General features: G+C 38.2%; 1 protein-coding gene across 10 annotated transcripts in view; it reads left to right on the top strand.

Moving 5' to 3' along the window:
- Nucleotides 1-22,313, top strand: part of ABI3BP (ABI family member 3 binding protein) — a 242,074-nt gene that overhangs the window by 122,340 nt on the left and 97,421 nt on the right. For 3 of the 10 annotated variants that reach the window (XM_058555694.1, XM_058555690.1, XM_058555687.1), the window contains 13 exons: nt 8,824-8,889; nt 10,052-10,126; nt 10,691-10,765; nt 11,652-11,726; nt 12,650-12,721; nt 13,512-13,586; nt 17,666-17,707; nt 18,542-18,578; nt 19,202-19,284; nt 19,734-19,781; nt 21,159-21,221; nt 21,338-21,412; nt 22,135-22,182. In XM_058555694.1, coding sequence (XP_058411677.1) covers nt 8,824-8,889; nt 10,052-10,126; nt 10,691-10,765; nt 11,652-11,726; nt 12,650-12,721; nt 13,512-13,586; nt 17,666-17,707; nt 18,542-18,578; nt 19,202-19,284; nt 19,734-19,781; nt 21,159-21,221; nt 21,338-21,412; nt 22,135-22,182 — 834 coding nt within the window. Of the gene's footprint in view, nt 1-8,823; nt 8,890-10,051; nt 10,127-10,690; nt 10,766-11,651; nt 11,727-12,649; nt 12,722-13,511; nt 13,587-17,665; nt 17,708-18,541; nt 18,579-19,201; nt 19,285-19,733; nt 19,782-21,152; nt 21,222-21,337; nt 21,413-22,134; nt 22,183-22,313 lie in introns of all 10 variants that reach the window. The other 7 variants (XM_058555697.1, XM_058555696.1, XM_058555691.1 and 4 more) reach the window with 6 other exon arrangements.

Raw genomic sequence — 22,313 nt, 5'->3', positions numbered from 1 at the left:
CTCACAAAAAAAAAAATAAGTTTTCTGCTATACATCTTTTCTTTGATGTCTAGCAGTCAACTAAAGAGAACATTCAGCAAATGAGAATTACAAGGAAACCTCAGAAAACACTGTGATTACTTCCATGAATTTTGTTTTACTTGTTTTTTAATTTTTGTGAACCTTCTAGTTGTAATTTTTTTCATACATATAGTATAATAATATAGTATATAATATAGTACATACTATAGTATATTAAAGTACGTAATGTAGTTAGAAGTTCATGTAATGAGGTTAAATACACCGACATTTTGTGGTATTCTCCAGAAGAGTCCAGCAGAGGACTGGTTTGAGAAAGGATAAGAATGAGCCTTCAAACACACAGATCTTAGTCAAATTATCCTTTCTCTGCTAAGTGTAATGGGCTCAGACCTCAGCAAAAGAGATAAGGATGACATCACATGAAGTAAGCATGTCTGTTATAGTCTCCCTCAGTTTTCTCAAGTGGGAAAACACTTGGAAGTTGGCTATGGTTGTCAGCCAATCCAGAGAAGCCTCAGATTGGGTCTTTGTAAGCCTTGGTTCCGCTAGTCACTGACCCTGAAACTCTGGTGCAATTACTTAATGTGGGTGCAAAGATACCTTTAGAAATCCAGGCCACCTGAGTCTAAACTCTGGGTTCGGAGTGGAGTTTCATAGTGAGGCTCTAGTTCCATCAGCTGTCAGGCAGGCATGGCTGCATTGTGACTGTGGAGCAACAACTCGTCTGCGGGCATGTGCAATGGTTTACTGCTGCACTATCCAGGCCCGGCCTGACTCCCACATCCTTCACAAGCATCGTGTCTCCCAAACCAAACACTTTGGGAGCCCACTGGACTAGCTGACCTCTTAGGTTCCTTTCATCTCTTAGCTTTTGGGTTATAACATAGGGGACATTGAGTCCCCCGAGGTTTCCCTTCAGCAGCCTCTAGGTTGCTCTATGATTATTCAAGAGCAAACTGACCAAAATCTCAAGGAAACCATTTATGAAATTTTAATGCCTAGGACATGAATTATATATAAAGCCTGAACTGAACCAAACATTGGGGATTGGCAAGAATATGCTGGGAGGTGAAGGTTGTAAAGTTACAAAGAGACAAATATAGTTAAGATTGGAAATCCCATAAAGGAAAGCTTCCTCTTGTCTTTAATTCCAGAAAAGGAGTATTCTGGTCTTGCCCTGATGGAGTATGAACAGTGGCTAACGCAGCAGGAAGCGGTTTCATTATGCAGCTGTCTCACTGCTGCCAGGGCAACCTTGGGCTGCCAGAGACTTCCAAAAATGGCTGCCTGCCAACCCTCTCTGACTGCAGTGTTGGGGCTTGACATGGTTCTAACAGTTCAGCTGGTGATGACTGCAGGCATGCGCGTTACCCCAGAAACTTCCTAGCCTGCCCTTACCGCATTGAATTCTTCCCTCTGCTACGTAGTATGATCCTTGGACCAGCAGCATCGGCATCACTGGGGAGCTTGTTAACAGGCAGGATCTCGGGCTCTACTCCAGATCTATTGAATCAGGATCTGCTATTTAACAAGATCTCCAGGTGGTTAGTATGAACATTCAAGTTCGAGAAGCACTACCTGATCACTGTAGTCTGTAATATTTCACATGGTGCAGATAAGAACCATCAAATGATTATAAGACCGTTACAGGACAGGAGGCCTCAAATCAATGTAAGATTGGTTTCTCAAAGTGGGTGATTAAGAATCTCTCGTTTCTGCTAAGGAGCACAATGCTTCCGCCTAACTCTTGTATAAGTGTTCTGTGTCATCTTCCTAACATGTTAAATTTCAAATTAAATCTATCATATGCATTATTGGTGATTTAAAGAGTTAATACATTCATGCCATCCTTTCATTCATTTCAGCCTTTCTTGTTTCTTGTAATTGATTTTGTGTGATTATACATGTGCTAAGTTTCTATTTCCTATTTAGTTTCAAGGTAGCTGATTATTGATATTATTTTCCAGTTACTCACATGGCTTCCTAATGCAATTGTTTTGAGAATTAAGAAGAGAGAGGTAGAGATGGTACTTGAATGCTGGTCCATAAAACCAAGGGTCTCATTTTTAGTTGTGACAGCCTTTGAAGAAATGACATATTTTATAGCAAAATGAACACATTTTGTTTCCTCTGTTGGGATACAGTGCGTCTATATTTACTGTGTCAATTTCCTTCAGCCAAAACCACCAGGAACACACCTGTATTTAAACAAAGTTAGGTTTATTCACACATTGCAGCAATGGAGAATGCAGACCATGAGGAACTGTGGGATCTCTTAGTAAGAGGGTATTGGAAAGGACTTTTTGTAGGATTTGGTCTTATATTAGATGATTCTAGCGAGACTTCAAAGAAATGAAGCTTTGCTCTGGATGAGATGCTGTCAGAAAGTGGGAGTAATTCTGTGGTTGAATATCTTAATAATTCTTAACTAGAAGGCAAGAAGAATGGAGTGATGGTAAAGCTGTGATTGGTAAAGAACCAGCAATTACTCATATCAGCCAGAATGTGAGGATAGTAATTTTTGTGTTCATACATTTGTGTGTTCTGCATGATTACAGAGTGGTCTTGTTTTTGTCTCGATCCATCTTGGTCACTGAGTGGTCTTGTTTGATATTGGTGTTCTTGCAAACTGTGGATGTTCAGCAGGAGAACACCATAGCCTAGCTGTTGGAGCCGGGCCAGCTCCTGGATGCCAGGGGCTGCTTTTCTCATTATCGACGATTAAACTTGATTTATCGATACCTTTTGTAAAATTCATTTTGTGTCGGCATTTACTGGATTTGTTTTTCACATTTACTTTGTATTCTGTATCAAATCATCAGAATGCATGCTCTCAAAAGGATTTTTGTATTACTTTTGGATATAAAAAGCTATATGGAAATTCTAATTTGCATGCTGAATATTGAAATCCCTGGGTCATTTCAATAGTTTATGACAAGAGTGGGACAGGGTATTTGGAATTTGGAATATTCCAGGAAATCTGAGAAGTGTAGTCATCAAACATTCCTCCCCACTGTCAGCCTATTTGCCATAATCTTTCATTATTTGGCATTGTATTTTGTATTAAATCTTCTCTAGAGTGTGTTTATGTAGGATTGATTGATTTTGATTCTCTTGGCAAATCCAATTTTCTTTAAAGTATAGAAAGGAAATTATAAAAATCTGCTCTATAATTATATGCCAGAAGGTAAACTTATTTATAAATTCTGTATTAAAAGGAAGTTGGCCACATTTTAGAAATACTTAGATGCTTGTGACAGTCATTCAGAAAAGTCAATCTTTCTGATGATGCAATAGAATTGGTCTTACGTTCTATTGGAAGGTGGCCAGTTGACTATGATTTCTGTGTTATTATAGAGTGAGTTCTAGAAAAGCTCTCAGTACCTTCCACACCCCCACTGATGAATTGTGTATTTGCATGTATATACACATACTCGTTAGATTACTTCTTCACTGGAATAATATAATTTTGTATTTGCATAGCAGTTTTCTATTAAGAGATTCAAAGGTTTGAATATATACCATCATACTGATCCTCCAGAAGTCCCTGGAAGCAAAGAGAGTCATCATTTTCTTTTATCTTAAGGAGAAATGTGAAAGACTTGTCTCTGAATGGGTAGAGGAGCAAAAACTAGATCCTCATTCATTTCTTTCCTAACCTTCTCCCCAACAAACCACTCCAAGTCAAAAGGGAAACAATGTCACAGAGCTTGCTTTGAAATTTTCTCAGAACAGCTTTGCAACAGAGTAAATTAAATGTTCTTAGTAGGGCCATGTGCCCTCTAGATTTTTAAGAAACATCAAATGGTCTGTGAGAAAGGCTGGCCAGTCCCTGAAGTTTATTTTCCTTGTGAATGTAGTCACTAATCTGTGAGCTATAGGGTGAGACAGAGCTGGGTTGATAACCAGCTCAACTGTTTACTAGTTATGTGGCTGCAGACAAGTGATTTAACCTCTTAGAATCTCTGTTTCCCCATCTATAAAATGGAAATAATATATAAATTTTTTCATTAGGTTGTTATACCTTAGAAATAATGTGTAAGTCACTTAATCTATTTCACAGTACGTAAAGAGTGCCCTGTTATCATTTCCTTCATACAGTGGACTCTTACATTGAAGGCATTCCCTTCCCACCACACTGCCCATCCCAAACTTCCTTAATTGATACAGACACTCAATAATAATAAGAACAACAACTATTTAATTAATAAAAAGAAAGAAAAGAAGGAAGAAAGGTACTCTAAATATGTCTAAGCTTGTATATATGTGAGCACACCGAATGATTCTTCGGTCTTCATTTCACTTGTATAAAAATTTTTAAGGAGAATGGAAAGGACATGTGCAGTGCTATTCAGAGAGGCCCTGCAACCCCATGGGAACGGCCTGATGTCCTATTAACCCCATGGCAGGGATGGTAAATCGTATCACATGGCCGTACTCTTCAGTTAGAGTGGCAGCCTGAATCTGTCTGTAAACTGGGCTCTGAGGCCCTGTGTAGGCTCAGGGAATAAAATGATGCCATGACCAACTTGCTGTGTTTTCCACGGGCCTGAGAGGTGGGAGAAGCAGCATGAATGCTGTGTATTCATCGTCCCACAGATGGGGTATATGCATGATTTCTAAAGCCCTCATATGGTTGGAGCAGGAGAATGGAAATCAACTTTTTGTTTCTGGCTTGATAATGCCATCAGTGGTAAGCCTCCTTAATTTACTTGATCATCCTCTTAAAAGTCCGTCATTTAGTACCAGGAGAGGTTTAAAGCCCAAATCAAATAAAGAAAATGGTGTCTTTATATAACCCAGGATGATTCAGTGTGTTTGTTTTCATCTTTAGAAAACTCTCCTGCCTGTTCTTCCCCTGATGTATCCAGACAAACTGATTTTCCCTCCAAATGGACTGTGACTTGTGACTAAGACTTCTTCTTCTGGCATAACTATTTCCCTTCAGCAATAAAGTTATCATTGAAGACTTCCCCTGATGGAAAGTCAGGACCGAATACGGCAGGCCTCGGTCCTTCCTTAGAATCCACTTTGAGAGCTACCTTTAGAGTTCATCACTAGTTATTTTCAGTGTTGACTTCTTTCAGTACTTTGTAGAACTTCAGTAAATTGCACTCTGCTTTAAGCTCTGTAAATTATTCAAAGACCTGAGAGCTGCCGTGACCAGCACGCGCGAAGAGTGTTGTACAAACTGGTTAGGAAGTTTTGACCACAGGTCGTTTGCTTGGAGTAGTTGAAAAGAAGTTGAGCTCACTTTTAGACCTTACTGCCTGCCTGTGGGGTGCTGATTAGCATGGCTCTGGCCCACCCAATGAATTAAGCCCCAGAGAGGAGAAAAAGTAGGAATGAGTGGTGGTGTTGGTGCTGTATAGTAATAGAATTCAGTGTAGCTGATGGTTTACAGGTTTACTCTGGTCTCCTGGTGATTTATAGCCTCGGCCTTTGGTTTTGCTTCATGAACATTTTCTTGCCAGCAATATTTTTACAGATTTCAAGGCCAACCAGAAAGGTGTTTTATTTTTCCACAAACTGAAGAAAGCATTGTTTATTTATGTAAATGGTACTGAGAACTCTGCGTGTGGTATTTATAAATGCTTTTCTCGTCCAGCTACTTATTGATAGACCTGTTGTGTTTTCCCATTGCTTCTTCATATGTGTTTTTGGGATTCTATTTCCATGGCAGGGTATGGCCACATAAGCATATATCAGATAATTTTGTGATAGAGGGATGAATTTATATGCACAGGTATGTGTATCATCGAATAATTAAAGGACCTGTTCATTTATTCTCATTTATCCTTACTAAGAGTGGTAAATCACCCAACTGTCAAACTCGTTATTTGTTCATGGTAATGGACATCTTGCACAGTAATTGTACTGAGTCTACACCATGTACCAGGCTCTGGGGTAAACAAACCTTGTAGTACATAATGAACAGGACAGACACAATTTTTGTCCTAATGAGGTCTTTCGTCTAAGAATTTATGTTTACAAAGGAAAGTCTTTCACAGAGTTATTAATATTTATGGAATTTGAATAAAATAAAATGATAAATTATTGATAATTGGAAATGCCTTAGCTGTGTGCCATCATATGTTTCCAGAGCAATATCAGAGCATTTTTATTATGGAATTTGCATCTAATCAGTTTTTAAAAAATAAAAATAAAATGTACAACCAGCAAAACATAATTTAACGATGTGATTGTAGGAAATTATGAGCAAATGGTAGTGCAGCTTATTTCATATTATTAATATTTTTCTCTGAAAAATAGGAAAGTAAAATTCAGTTATCATGATTATAAGTCATTACTGTTTTTTGAAAGAAATTAATATAGCTTTTTATAACCTTTGAATTGAACCACCTGTTTTACTCGTTGCATCAGATTTCGCCTACAAATTTGGTCCCATTTATGTTCTGTGAATGCAAGATTAGAGACAGTGCTTAATGTTGAACAGCTGGGGCGTTTCATGCAGTGAAGTAAACATTGGTGATAAAAGATGCCTGCCTGCACCCAACAATGCATGGTAGCGTGCAGAGTGTCTAAGAAACAGAAGGGTTCAGCCCTAACCCTTATAGCTATGTATCAGCTTTATAGCTGAGTAGACCTTTAAAAACCAAGGATGCCTAACCTTTTCATGCATTTACTCTGGTATAGAAGTACATATACAAGATTTTGTAAAAAAATCAAGAGCTGTTGATTTTTAGAGAGCTCCATTTTTGCTCAAAAAGTCTTGTGTAACCCATAAATGCAGTGAGGTGGTAGTGTGCTTCTCACAGCTGTCCCAACAACATAAATCTTCCAGGGGGTGTTTTTAGCACTCTTGTTCTTTACTCCTCAACTCTCAGAAACTCCAGAAATAGAAATATCAGGGACCAAGTCTGCTGGCCAATGTGTTATTTTGATCTTAAGTATATTTGAGAAAATATGTGAAAGTTAGAGGTCTCTGACAATTGGGAACTTCCAGACATAAGCCACAATTGCCAGAGGATGAGGGAAGGAGGGTTTCTTTCCCCAGTATAGCGCCTTCTGGGAATAACTTGAGGGAACATGGCAGCCTGGCTTGGAAACCCCAGAATGGAAGGGAACTACAAATATGGAAAAGAAGCAGGGAGAGGGTGAATAAATATCATCTCTTGGGACAAAAAGTACTAAATATAAGAAAGTTGGTCCAGTGTCACTAGACGGAAGGAAAATGTGGGAGTTAGGATGACATAAAGACAGCCGTGGAACAACATAAGTAAGTCAAGCTATTAATTCATAATTTCTTACCTAGTATGAGAGGGTTGAATACAAGTTGGTCAAGTTTCCCTAATTTATTTCGTAGGAGATACAGCTGACTTTGCTGGATGCGTGACTTGAAGCTGGCTTAAAGCCAGCCTGGGATCAACAACCGCCAGCATATTTGTCCTTTAAGAGATTAGTCATTCTTATCTGACCCTTTAAAATTGTAGCTAGGCTAAAGAAAAGTTTACATTACAAAGTAATGGATTTGCTCTCAGGATGTTTGCATATTTTAACTCTATTAATTCTTTCTGTTTTTGAAGATTTTACAAAGCAGTAGATTCACCTTCACAAATTGGAACGTATTTCCTGCCTCTTCAGGATGTGGTACAATATAAACTGCCCTCTCTGAGTGTCAGAGTGTGTCATGGGTCTGATGTTACCTTTCTCACAGCTTCAACTAGCAATGGTTGAAAATCATTACATTGTCGCTGAATTACAAGTAACCCCAATGAGTCAATTTCCCTGTGAGCTCCCGCCTTTCTGGTTTATTCGAACCAGCAAGAAAAGTAACATCTACCTCATAACGGTTCATGCTTTCTCTAAACCTCTCATTACCACAGTGACAGCTCTTTGTGCAGAAAGGACAGCGTTTTTATTTTGATGCTGTTTTTGCTTGCAGATTCAACTTTATGTGAATGTGAAAACTACCCCTGTGTTAAAACTAATCTTTATTTTTAAAGTCACCCTGCTTTCTTTATTTCATGTGGAACATAAAAGTTATCTTTAAATCCACCTAGATTATAGAAGGGCTCATGGCTCCACGGAGGAACATAGAAGGAAAGCTGCCTCTAGGAAGAATGGCAGGAGGGATGGTGCAAGAGGAGAGGATGGGTCTGAGCTCTGGCGTTCCTGGCCCTGCTAATGGCGTGGAAACTATGCTGAACTTGACAATTCCAGTGTGTGACCACTGGCAAATATCTTCACTGCTACGAATCTCAACTTCGTTATCTAGAGAATGGAGATAGTACCCCATTATTTATAAAATGGGGATAATGTCTACCTCACCTATTTCTCAGGGATGTAAGAGGGTTAAATAAGCTGATGTATGAGCAAGTGCTGTGCAAACTGTCAAGTGCTGTCCAAACCTACGCTATCATGATGGTAACTTTTACTAAGTAGAAAGACTAGGCAGTAGACTTTGTGCAAATAGCCTCCATGCGGCTGCTGTTTCCTTCTTTGGAAATCTCTCCCCAAATTGCCATCTGACTTCATTTATGTTTACACTCTTTGAAGCTCTTTGATTTAGAGCTGGCACCACTTCATATGCTCACACCACACCCGAGGCCAGTGTCAGGGCTTGTTGTGTAAAGGCCCGCAGTTCAGGGCAGGAAGGACTGGAGGCAAGTCTTAGTGATTGCTTACACACTAGTGACAAGGCCAATAGCCCACAGCCAGAACTCCGCAGCACCTACATAAGACTGTCCTCCTTCAGCCAGCATGAAAGTATGTCATGAAATCTTTTAAAATTAATCAAAATTAACATCTTCTCCTTTGTTTTACTTTTTCTTTTAAAAGCAACTTATGATGTTTTATCAAGGCCTGCAACATCAGATGAGCCTGAACTCTCAGAGCCCCACACAGGTATACCCAGCCTCTCAATTCTTGCTTTGGATGCCAGGTGTTCTGACAACACTGCACTGAGTTCTCCCTGTAACTTTTGCAGAGTGAAAAAGTGCGCTTTCTAGAGCTGGGCAGAGAGAAATGGCAGTCTGTGTCAGGAAAATGAACTCCACCCCCTCCTCCTACTGAGCAATTCTTTCTTTACATCCATCAGTAAATAAGCTCAGCCACATGTGGGACATGCAGACAGATTTGGTTGCCACTGAGGCAAAGTAATGGAATGGCCTATTGCTCTCTTGTTCAGAATCACTCTTAAAAGGTGTTAGATTCTTAGAGAACTTTCCCTAGAGCAGTGGTTCTCAAATGGGGGTGATTTTGCTCTCTTCTCCCCCCAGAGGCCTTTGGCAATGACTAGAAACATTTTTGGTTGTCACAACCGGAGAAGGTGTTGCTGACATCTAGTGGGTAGAGGCTAGGGATGCTGCTAAATGCCTACAATGTACAGGATAGCACCCACAACAAAGAATGATCCAGCCCTGAATGGCAGTAGTGCTGAGGTGAGAAATCCTGCTCTAGGGCTCACGTCATTCCTTGATCTATAGAAGTGCAGTTGAGTATGATCTTTGGCATTTACTTACTGGTCCATCTACAGTGAGTTTAATTCAATCCAACAGTTCCTTTTAGCAAGTGTGTATTAAGCACCTGTTAAACTAGGTGCTACGGAAGGTTCAAAGTGAATAAGACAGGTCTCTGCCAGACACAGATAGATGTCTGATATTTTGTGTATGTGTTACCTTATCCCAGAAGTATTTGTGCCACGGTAAATAAACGCAAATAATTTTGAAGAGCAGCAGAAAATGAGAAAAAAAATGAAATAGAATGCTAAGAGTGGGTTCAATTCATAGTTAAGAAACAGAGAGAAGAAACCAGAAAAACCAGTTGAAAACCAGTTGAACATAGGAAACACTGTTTTATCATGGTTTCTAATGTTTAAAGTGTTTGTTTTTAGAAGTGGGCTCATCTTCATCTCCTAATGAGTCACTAGTTTATAAATGTTGGTCAGCAATCTCTCAAGTGTTCTTGATATTTTTCCCCTATGAGGCATAATTTATTACTCTTGAGTTTGTGTTTTATTCCTGGGGCCTTCTACTGCTTTTATAAATGTTGACGTTTATTCCAACAGCAACAAGTGATCCATTTCTGGATTCTGTCCCACCTAAAACTTCTAGAACTCTTGAACAGCCAAGGGCAACTCTCGGTAATGTTTTTAACAGAAAACTCATACTTTGTTTTCCATCAAAAGAAAATCCATTTGAATGCCTTTCTTCCAAATGACCATTTCATTCCATCACATCTAATCATTTCTTTCTTTCCTATTTCTGAATATATATTTATATATTTTTTTCCCCAAATGCAGGCATCTTATGTTTCATTTTGGGCTCGCTCTCTCTCTTTTTTTTTTTTTTTTTTTACTGTAATAGTTGATATTTTCTCCATCCTTAAAGGAATGAAAAGCTTTGAAAAGTGCATGGACATCTCCATCATCCATATTATCCCATCCCCTGTGTGTGTGGCCTGTATCACCTCCTTTCCATGCATTGAGTCTGCCTGGAGTGAGCTACTGAATAATTATCATTCTGGTCTTTTTCCCGCTTTAAATCATCATTTCATCCACCAGCTTTCAAGACTCCATGCATTTCTCATTCTTAATCATGTACTTGTAGCATGTGCTTTGCAACACCCTCTAAAAGCATGTTAAACCTCTTAAAATACCTCATTTTAACTGGAATTACTTGGTGGGATGGGGTGTTTGTGTTTTCAGCTCCAAGTGAAACACCATTTGTGCCGCAAAAGCTGGAAATCTTTACCAGTCCTGAAATGCAACCTACAACACCCGGTAACTAATGACATTTGTAAAGTTGTGTGCTTTGGAAGAAGAGATAAAGTGACAAAGGAGCGTCAGTCATGTTGGCCTTTTCAGATATTTTCAGCAGTCAACATTTCTGTTTATTCTCTACCATGAAATTCTTCTAAGAACTAGGTTAATGATCATATTTAGCTTTGTGACAATCCTCAAAGAATTTCAAAAATCTTGATGTCTTTATATTTTGAAGAATTATTTCCTTTCTATACTCCTTTCAAATTTGCCAATGGGAAAATAGCAGCAGAATTATAGATGATAATTATTTTAAAATATATTCCCCTCTACTTAACACATTAAGACACCACTTGGTTAGAGTATTTTTCTCAAAGTAGTCTAAGTATAAAGAGCACCAAGGGCTCTGCGATCTGGACATGATGGAGAAAGATGGTAAAAGGGAAGGAACAGAACCTACAGTTTATAATAGGAAATTACTGGAACAATAAAGTTCACCTAACGCCTGGTGAGGTTAGTAATGCGCCAAGAATTAAAGAAGTTATGAACTTTCCATTCTGTAAATCCCAAATGTTTTATTTGTGCTTCTGCCCTGCTGTTTGGTAAATCATCTTTTGAGTTCTTCACTGTACCTCTTGTTCTTAAATCCCTCAAGAGGGCTCGCTTTCCTGTACATTTAACTGAACAAGGTACTTTCAATTTTTATATAGGAATTTCATTCCTTTTGGCCCAATCAACACTTATTTATCGAGAACCTACTGTGTATAAAGCATGGTGCTACACATTCTAGGGATACAAAGAAATAAAGAGTGGCTCTTGTACTCAGGAAATTCACAAATTTACAGTTACAACCTGGTCTACCCCTGAGAAATATCATTTATGGAAGCTATACTTCATCTTCTTTCAGCTCTGCTGCAAACTACATCTATCCCTTCTGCACCCAAACGACGCCTCAGACCCAAAATACCCAGAACCAAACCTGGTAAATAACTGTCTCTTGATCCTTTCAGATATTTCTTTCCAAATAGGTAACATCCATCTCCTTATCATAAAAAGAAGTGATATGATTCTACAGGCTAAAGTTTCTTTACAAAATTTGAAATTAAGTGAAGATAAATAATGCAAAATAATAAAAACTAAACATTTTCAATAAGATTTTATCAAAAATTATGTAAGTGATGTTCTTGCCTGTGAGTTTTGGTATAAACCTAGAAATAAGTCCTACTGTCACAGCATTATACAGTGAGCTATGTAGTGTGATTCATTTTCTTGGTATGCATCTAGATTTACGTGTTTATTAGGCTGACAGTTCTTGATTTGGGTGCCTACTGTGTTTTCAATTTTGCACAAGGGCAATGGCTGAGATGGAAAGGACATGACCCCAGCTTTCCAATTGCTTATAAGCTTAAACAGATAATACATCATAACAATGAGAGAACAACATAAGACATAGATAATTATATAATCTGCTTGTGAGACTGTAATACTTGTGTAGAAGCTCAGAAAACAGCAATAAGAGTTGAGAATGCAAGCCTCAAAATATGTGTAGGGTTTAGACAGAGGAAAAGGAGAGGGGAGCAACATATATTACAACACAATTTGAGTGGTGGAGGTAGATTTCAGTCTAGAGGTGGTATCCTTCATTGTCAATAACGTACTCAGAATCACACTCAACAAACTGAGTTTTCCTTATTTCATTGTAGTATAAATATAATTTTTTATAGCCTATACTAATATCACTGGGTTTAAAAATTCTTTCCCAAAACTTGTACTCACTACGTACTTTGTAAACACCGACTACTAAATATGGCAGGATTTTAAAGGTGTCATTCAGTTCCTCTTTGAAGGATATCTTTTTATCGTCTCTAGGATATCTTAACATTTTTTTTTCCTTTCCATCACCAGAAAGAACCACAAGTCCTGGAACAATTACATCTATAATTCCTAAAAGTTCTGAACTCACACGGACAACACTGGGTAATGATATGTCCTTAGTACATGTGTTACTGCATTTCACCATTGAAATCCAGCACCCCAGCTTTATGTAACGTCTCAATCGCTGTTCAGTTGGACCATTTCAACAATACTGAATATCTCATAGAATACCTCAACTCTGTGGCTTCCCTGGTTTTAGAAGCTGGCCCTCTAGTTAGTGGCTCTGGACTCAGTATTCAGACATCCTCCTGTTCCTTGGAAAGCTGTTCAACTACTGCTGCTTTCTCATCTTCTATCCACTCACTGAATTTGGAGTTGAGTCTTATGCAGAGTTCTCCATTTTTCTGAATAAGGCCCTCAAGTTCACCTTCAGACCCTATTTGGAAAAATGACTTTCTATTATGGTGTTAGTCGAATTGTTTATGCTGCTGATCATAGCATTATACCTATCAGTGAATATTAACTTTAAAACTTGTCTTTTTCTGGTGCTTAAAGGCTTAAATGTGGCTGAGGTGTGTAAAATAAGGGTGCAAAATGATTATACTGATTTTTTTTTAAATCGTGGATTAAAATCACTTACTTTGTGTAGTAATTGTGACTATTTAGTGGCAATGCTATTTCTCTTGAAATGTTTTTTTCATACCAGATGAAAATTTATCACTGTATTTCCATTAAATGCTGCTCTGTGAAATATTCTTTTAATGGAATATTTCCAAAATCTTCCAAGATTATGGTTCATTCCACTGGAAGTAAAAGTTTTCCTTTTGTAGTTTTAGCTGCTGAAATGCCTAAATATTTATTTGCTGATTATTTTGTTTCTTTATTTTTCCAGCTCCCAGTAAAACACAATTTATTTCTTTGAAACCTAAAATCCCTCTCAGCCCAGAAGTGACACACACCAAACCTGGTAATTACCCTGAACTTTTTACTGATATTCCAAAAGTAGGATTGAGAAATTGTTTTATGCCACTCTTCGGAGCAAGAATTTCTGATTTGGATTTTGGTATTTGATACATTTTTCCATGAAAAGTGCAAAAAGGCAGTGAAATGATCTCATTATAACCAGCCCCTCCGATGTTATCACGGCATTGCTCTGAGCTGTGTCAGATCATTATGTTGGTGACCGTCACAGAGAAAACACAGAAATATAGTGATGTGAGTAAGTGAGGACTCCCTTGTCTAGGACTGTGGAATAGTTTCCAATACCAAAGTTGACTGGAATTCTGATCACACCGAACAACAGCCTCTCAGCTGGAAGGGGAAGAAGTGTTTCCCTGCCCTGAGAACGCTCTTGTTCCGGGCTTCTCAGTTCTCAGACTGCAAGACTAGAAAGGGTTGCATTTTCCTAACACTCCATGACTTCTTTCTAAATTGGGGCTGATTTCTGAACACTGACTTCTGTTTACTTCTCAGGAGATGTTAATGGTGTTTTGCTGAAGGAAAAAAAAGGCTCTTTTGCAGGGAGGGATTTTGTATATATAATTACAAATAGAGAATTTCCTGCATAAGGATTTTGGGACATATAGAATAACCAAATCTTAACTTCTTCTGTCTATTCAGAAGCTGTGCAGCAACATTAAATGTTGTGTGTGGGGAACTTGGTCACTACTCAACATTCTCATCTAAATTCTAAACCCTTAGCTCTGGGAAGCATATCTTTTTCACTATAATGCTCAGTGCATTTTTCATTAATGCATGATTACAAAGGAGGGGTATTAAAGCAAGAGATTTGCTGCTCTAGTGGGCATGAGTTGTTTTTTGCAATGAAATCAGAAAGGAAGAAAAATGTAACTCCTCAGAAAACGCTCTCTTGTGCCTCCCTTTAAGGAGGCAGTGAGATTTCCAGGTGTAGGTGTCAGACTGAAGGAAACAGGGGATTAGGCAAAGGGAGTGTGGTTGATGCTGTGACCATGGGCCAGGTCTCCAAGTCAGAGAAATGGAATAAAGCACTCTTAGAGAGGTTATTTGGAGAAAGAAAAGTAGCTAATAAAACTCAAGAGACCTCGCAGTTTAAATCAAAGAACTCTGATAGTTAGCTATATGAGAGAAGGGTTTAATGTACATTTATTTAAAAATCATGCTGAGAGAACTTTGGAATAAGGTAGTAACTATTATATTTATGCTGTATTTTGAATAGAGGGCTATTACCAAGCAGATTAAGAAATATTACTGTATGCTTGGGTCACCAAATTTACATAAATGTTTCTCCAATCTAATCATTTTTGTTTTTACACAATAAAATTTGAAAACATCAAAAAAGGTCTCCAAATGTTTATCACAATTTTCACATGACAAGTTACATTATTAATTTCAGTGGTTTTTAAAAACAGGTTTCTAGAGGAAATTCATTAATCCAAATAAGGGTGGGAGGGTGTGTTCTTATCATTCTAAGGTATTTGAACAAAGAGACTTCTTAATTGGACGTTCCTTTTAAAATGTGGAAAATTGCTTGGAAGCTAATGAGTTTATATTCCTTTGATTTCTACCTTCTAACCACCTAAGAATATCCATGATTTTTCCCCTAACAGCAAGTATAACCACTTCAGAATCTGCTCTTAAACTTAACGCCTACTCAAGTTGACCTGGTGGTCTGAGGCAACACAGTCATGACTGGATCTCTGCAATCCATTGCTGGGGTTTTAGCTTTTTAAAACTTATTTATTTTTATTTTAGGGCAGACCACCATTATAGTTCTGCTGTAGGTTTCTTTTTCCAGCCAAGGTTCAGGAGAGCAAATAAACCACCAAAAGCTTCTTAATTTGAGTGACTCATTGCCTTTCCCAGCCCTCTCCTCACACTCTCCCATTTTCCCATTTCACTTTCCATGCAGGCTGCTTTTCCTTTGGTTTTTCTTTGTGGTTAAACTAACAAGTAAAAACCCACATTGGTTTTGGCTTGTTTTGTAAGCAGAATCCAGTGCTTTCTTGAAAATCCCAGCCGTCTACCACGTCCCAACTTGCCTGCCTCATCCTGTAAGAGTTGTTTGCTTCATACTTAATCTTTAGGATTGTGATGACATTTGGCTTCAAGCTTTTAATGGAAAAAAGGGAGAGGCCTTACAGGTGTTTGTTTCACGCAGCTCTCTGATCTGGTGGATGGGATTGTAAATTGTCCTCATTGCTAGCCACAGATCCATGAGGGCGCTGTGCTGAGGTGAGGGGCATAGTCATTTGCATGCCACTCAGCTTTTTTATGGAACAATTTTATACCTTTATCCATAACACCTTAAGACTGTCCAATAGAGGAACTCTTGTCAAAAGATGTATTTGCTTTTAATAAACACTGACTTTAATATTTTTACATGCAGATGAATTGGGAGCATAATTGATGGGGCTCCATACCTATCTGATTTCAGTCTCAGACAGGAATGCAGATTTTTCTTTGCAAAATTCAAAAAACAGCATTCTTTAATCTGTAAAGAATTGTTTAGTAAAGGCTAAAAGATGCTACGAGTAACAAATCTTACTTATTTTTTCACACGTTTAGAAGGCAACTTTGTAGAGATTAAAACATGAATTACAACCTCGAAGTTTCAAAAGAATTTTTGTTGTTTGCTATTTTCAGATGTGGGTGCTTTTTTGATATTTGTTATACTTAATGTATTGATATTTACTATTTGCTTTTTCTCCTATAGAATCTGAGACATCCAGGCTCCTCCCTGCCTCTCTCCCTCTCTTTCTTTTTCACGGGCGCACGCACACACACACACACACACACACACTTTGACTTTGCTGTGTGTACTTCAACCTGGTGCTTCTCTATGGCTTTGCCATTCATCTTTTACGGTCTGTTTCTGGGCAAATTCTTGAGAAATCAGAATTCCTTTTGGCCACAGGTGTGCTAATGAATGATGCCACCTTTCAGGAACACCTTGTGCTATTGTGCATTGCTTTCAGAATAAGTGAAAATTCTCTATCTGCATTATTTGTTGTTATATTTTCTTTTTTTAGTTGCTAAAGAGTCACTACTTGCTTCCCTAAAACTTCCACATTCCCTCACCCAGAATCTCAGAGATAACTCCTAGAAAATGTGACTTAAGAAATGTATAAGCGGCAAAATGATCTGAGTTCTGTGAAGCTGGTCTGTGGCTGCCATAGTAATTTCTTTCTGTAAGAAAAAAGTCATAGAATCTTTACTTTTTCTTCCATTTCAAAAATTGAGTTCCTTTTTTATTTTCTTCTTGAAAGAATTCTTTTTGTTCTGTAGAATCAGAAACCTATTGGATGATCTTCTTTTAAAAACCCAAACAGATATTCTCACCAAACTATATTCAGATGCGATATAATTGACTTACTGCCAATTTGAATGACTTTGGAGTGTTTATCTGTCAGAATATTTAAATAACATTGTTACTCAATTTATTCAGTGTTCTATGAAATCTGAGACTGTTTTTTGACTTCTCTTGAATTTACTAAACAAAATGGGCTAAATTTCATATGTAAACCAATTTGTTCACCAGCAGTAGATGCTAGTAAATATGGGGAACACTGAGGCCCTTTTTAGACCATAAGTTCAATTCCTATTTTTCGTGAAAGAATATTGGATCAAGCCAGGCTGGAAATCATCCAGAACTAGCAGAGCTCAGACGTGGTCGCAGATCTGATGTGTGTGTTGCCTCTGCCTGCTTCCACGCATGAACCTGACTGTCCTCACGAAAACAAAATGGCGGGTGACAGGACACTCCAGACACCCTCAAGGGAGGCTCCCCTGACCTCCCTCTAAAGTAGTGTCTCCTCAGGCCCTGTAAGAAGCCTTCAGAATATTGGGAATGGGGGGAAATAGCTAAAAACAATGAAAATTAGAATTCTCGATTCTTCCTTTCATTGGTGTGTGTGGGAGGATGTGGGATGATTGATCTTTACTGTCATGAGCCAACAGAAGCTGACTGTTCACGTGGCAGGACACTTTTTGCAATGAAGGACATTTCACTTCTGTCGTAGATGTGCTTCTCAGCACTGCCTTTGATAATACTTACTTTCCTTGCAGCCCCGGAACCTCAGACTCGGCCACCATCACAGTCAACAATAGGTAATGAAGTTTTCTTTACTGAGTGAAAAACAATTCTCTTCCTTTCATGCTCTCTGTGTTCAACTTTGTCCTCAGCTTTGGCTTTGTAAAAATTTATTTCTTAATGGTCCTTCAGATCTTTGTTGCAGCCGTTTTTGCCAGAAGATAATCTCTCTGCCTGTACCTGACTAAGCGGAGGCTCTGAGAAAGCCCTGAAAACCGTACTAAGTTGGTTCTTGATTGTCCCTCCTTATGTTGGAGGAATGTGTCCTGAGCTCGTTTTAACTGGTTGTCTCCAGTAGAGGACCACGGCTTCTCTAGGACATATTTGTGCTTTCAAGTTTGGAGGTGTTTCTCTTACTTTCGAAACTAACATTTGCAGATTTTCTTGAAAAGCTTTGTGCTCTTTCCAGGTCTCAATATCCTGATGTGTCGCTAGGCAATTCATTAAAAGAGAGAAATAGAAAAACTAACCCCAATCTTTATAGCATCTTGTTCTTCAAGAGAGCAAAAAAATGTGTTCTGCTGGTGCCATCTTAACCAGTGATCCGTATTTTCCTTCATAACGGGGACTGTTGGTTACTTTATTGCATTCACATCTTCCAAATGAGAATCATGCCTTTTTCTTTCCATTTCTCTTTCCAAACTTAACTGACTGGCTAAATTTTTGTTCATTTTGTCTAAAAACACAGGAATCTATTTACATAAAAAAGGAATTTCTTATGTGGATAAAAGTTTCATTGTTCATATTTGCTCAATTTAGTAATTAAAAATTAAGCCATTTCATATTTAAATAGATTCATCATTTTTCCTTTGATTTTGATTCCTTCTTGATGATTTTTCATGCAGTCTTAGAACCCGGAACCTTGGGAAAAAAACCTTCAACAACATTAGGAAATGCAGTCACTGCATGAGTGACCTTTGCTTCCTCTTTTCCTGACTGCTGGTATCTTTATTAACATTTGTGTGTGTGTTCTATTCTTACTTCCAGAGAAAATTCTTAAATCCTGTAGTTTTATGAACTACATCTTATTTTTAAAAAGTTGCCTTCCCTGAAATAATTTCTGAATTCAAAGCCTTTTAACACTTGTTGATTTGTGGATTTTTTAATGCTAAGTGAAAGACTTTTACTTTCAAATCTTAGGCTAAATAAATTTTATTTTTTACCCCTAGTGGCTTCTTAAAAGTAACTTTTCTCTTATTCCTGTTGAACATACGCCTTTAGTTTTATGAGCCAGTCTTCTCTAAACTGTACAAAGTTCTGAGTTTTCCATCTCAAAGTGGAAGAATAGGGAGATCTCTTGAACAGTGATTGTTTATAAATCTTTGACAAGAAAAAATATTATTCAAGACCTCATTTAACTGGGTAAATAGTGATAGCAAGTTGCAAAGCAGAAGGATACATGTCCACAATAAATCAAAGGGTTTATTAAGCATGCATCTAAGATACATGTGGTAGTGACTGTCAGTTGTAGACCTCTCACTCCTGTATTAACTAGCTAATTTTCTCCCTTCAGCTCCACCAAAGACCAAACGGCCAGGTCGTCGCCCCCGCCCTAAAACCACACCTGGTCCAGACGTGCCCAAGTCCAAACCTGGTAAATGTGATGTTCAGGGTTCCAATTAACATGGAAAGTGGAATACAGTAGCTTCTGATATAGTAGCTGCCTACCTCCTAAATAGCTGGGCTTTAGGCCCAGTGTAGCTGATTTTTGTGTTTAAGCATCTGTACTTACTTTCTATATTCCTGTTATATGAAAATATGTCTATATTTTTATGTGTAGTTATTAGGTACACACAGCAGTAAGCTGACCCACTAAGTGGATTGCTAAAGTTGGGCACCCTAAGAATCTTACCTCAGCTGCACACTCCTGGCAGAGGAGGTACGGGAAAGCAAGAGGGGGAATAGGGGCAAATGGGAGAATAAAAGGGAAAATCACGTTCAGAAAAAGTACACAATGTAAGTCAAGATCGAGGAGTGTTGTTTCCTTCCTCAAGATGCCACTTCTTGCTATAATTAGTGTTCTTGGTTTTTTTGCCTCTGTAGCTCTGGAAGCTGCTACGGTCCCCCTGGAGCTCTTGGTGCCCACAGTCGGTAATTCTGCTCCCCTAGTTGCTTTCACGGGTGGTCACTTTTGCTTTTGCTGCTCTCCACCAGGCATGACTGCGGTTCTCCCACAGCCTCCCAATTTCAGTCCACGCTTCCCTTCACCTTTCCTCTCTGCGTCTGAAGAGCCTGAAGATAGGAGACTTCTGGAAGAATCCTTTGTGCTTGCTTGTTTAGGGAAGGTCTGTGGTCTTGGACACAACTTCCTGGTTCTCCACAAACCCTCTGTCCTTCCATCACATGGGTCCTGTGTTGAGAAAACCATCTACTCTTTCTCAGATGGGGCCCTTTCTCCTCATCCTGGACTTGACATGGCAAAATTTTATTCCACCACCATGATTATTGCTCCATTGCTTTACTCATTCAACTTGTAAGACATTCTTTCTTTTAAAAAGCTGCATGAAATAATGGCTTCTTCAGCTTTTCTGTTTCTTTGAAGAATGTTTTTGAGCATTTTTTGATAACTAGGTGCACAAACACCATTGGGCTAGGGTCCAATGTAAAAATAGTACGGTCCTTGTAACTTGAGAATTTAAAAGTCCCAAACTTGTTTTATTATTTTTAGTACTAATGTTGTTTGATTATAATTATTTAATTATAATTTCTCAGCATTCACAATAAATCTGTCTCTGCTTTACTTTATTTTTGTTTTAATAAATAATACTTTTTATTTTTTTAGGAAGATTGGCCCTGCGCTAACATCTGTTGCCAATCTTCCTCTCTTTTTTTCTTGTTTTCTCCCCAAAGCCCCAGTACATAGTTGCGTATCATAGTTGTAGAGCTGTGGCTCTTCTATATGGGATACCGCCTCAGCATGGCTTGATGAGCGGTGAGTAGGTCCACGCCCAGGATCCGAACTGGCGAACCTCAGGCCACTGCAGCGGATCATGCAAACTTAACTGCTACGCCACCAGGCCAGACCCTGCTTTACTTTAGAAAATTCCAAAAATCACTAGCCATATAACATTGTGTATAATTTCAAGTGTTTATGGATTATTTTCCAGGTCTCTTACTTAGAAAATTTCAAATTTCTACCTTATTGTTTTTGTACTGAAAAAAAAACCTATCAATTAAGAAATGGAACTATTATACTTGTCATTTTTGAAATTATTTATATAGAAACAAGTCTTATTTTAGTTCCTGTTACTTTTGCTCAAAAACACACTTTGAGCATTTCCTGAAGATTTTTTCCGTCAGAAAAATTGATAGAAATGGACACATTCCCCGCCCTCCCCTCATCCCAGGAATTAATTTTGTTATATGTTCACTGAATTTGTATAGTATCTTTGCTCAGGCATGTGTGTCCTTAATTATGACAGTCACAGCCTTGACCATTATGCTAATTTTTACTACCTTTTTCTTTAGCATCAAAACCATCCAAAAGACCTAAAACCGTACATAGACCAGATGCACCTCAAATCCAGCCAGGTAATCACCACTTTCAGTGCCTTGATCTATAACTAGGAAAGCGGTGTGTAAGTAACATTAATTGTCACATTCACAGCTCTGGTATGACACTAATTGTAGCACCTCTTTTTCTTCAGATTCAAAACCACCAAAGCAATTACTTCCTAAACCCCAAACCACTGCAAAACCAGATATGCCACCAACTAAATCCGGTAAACATAATTTTCAGTGCTTTAGTTTAAGAAGCTTTTTCTGTGGGAAAGTTTCTGAAAATGTTTACTGTTTGTCACATCATATAAAGCATAGAAACCCAAATACCATGATTTTGTTCATTACCTTCTTAAAGTGGCCACACTGTTTTAAATGCTACATGAACAAATCAATGTGTGGGAAATTAGTAAATTTTACATCCGATTGTCTGACAGATTCTATTGTCTTAACGCATTTTTAGGCTTTGTTTTCTGAATTCTGATTTGTAATAAACAGAAACCTGATTTTTCTGTATCTGGAACATTTTTTTAAGTGATTTTAGCAGCCACCACTAGGCAGCACTGGGGAGGCTGACACCCTTCTTTTATAGACACAACTGAAAAAGACTTGATAATCAAGGATTGACTTCTAAAACACTACATTGGCATTTGAAACAATAACTGTTAACTAAGTGATTTCCTACCAAACGAGAAAATATTGATGTTACAGTTCTGAAAATTCAACTGTTTTGCAATTAAAATTTTCTTCTAAGATTCCAATTAGTATGAAATTCTAATTTACTAAGAGAGCATCTCTCGTAATAAACGAGCCTATCAAGAAGGCAATTTATAACAACTTGGAATAAACCAGGTTCTGTATCCTCTGAATGAAGCATCTGCGGGCACCTAAAAGTTTAGACTTCCTTACTTTTATTATTTATATCCGTTTATTTTTTATGATGCAGTCTTTGAGCCTGTGACAGTTGAGACTGAAACTCCCTCCATCGCCATGGGTAATGATGTCTTCTCCCTTCTTTGCTGATGTTTCTCTGATCTTGCCCCTCTTATCTCTGTCATTATCTGTATTCTCTTGTGTAAACAATTGTCATTCCTCATCCTTTTCATTCATTTCCAACAATCATTT

The sequence above is a fragment of the Diceros bicornis genome, chromosome 15, assembly GCF_020826845.1.
Source record: "Diceros bicornis minor isolate mBicDic1 chromosome 15, mDicBic1.mat.cur, whole genome shotgun sequence".
NCBI classification, from domain to species: domain Eukaryota; kingdom Metazoa; phylum Chordata; class Mammalia; order Perissodactyla; family Rhinocerotidae; genus Diceros; species Diceros bicornis.
Note: the sequence above shows the minus strand (reverse complement) of the source record. Positions and strands in the feature narration are given on the sequence as shown.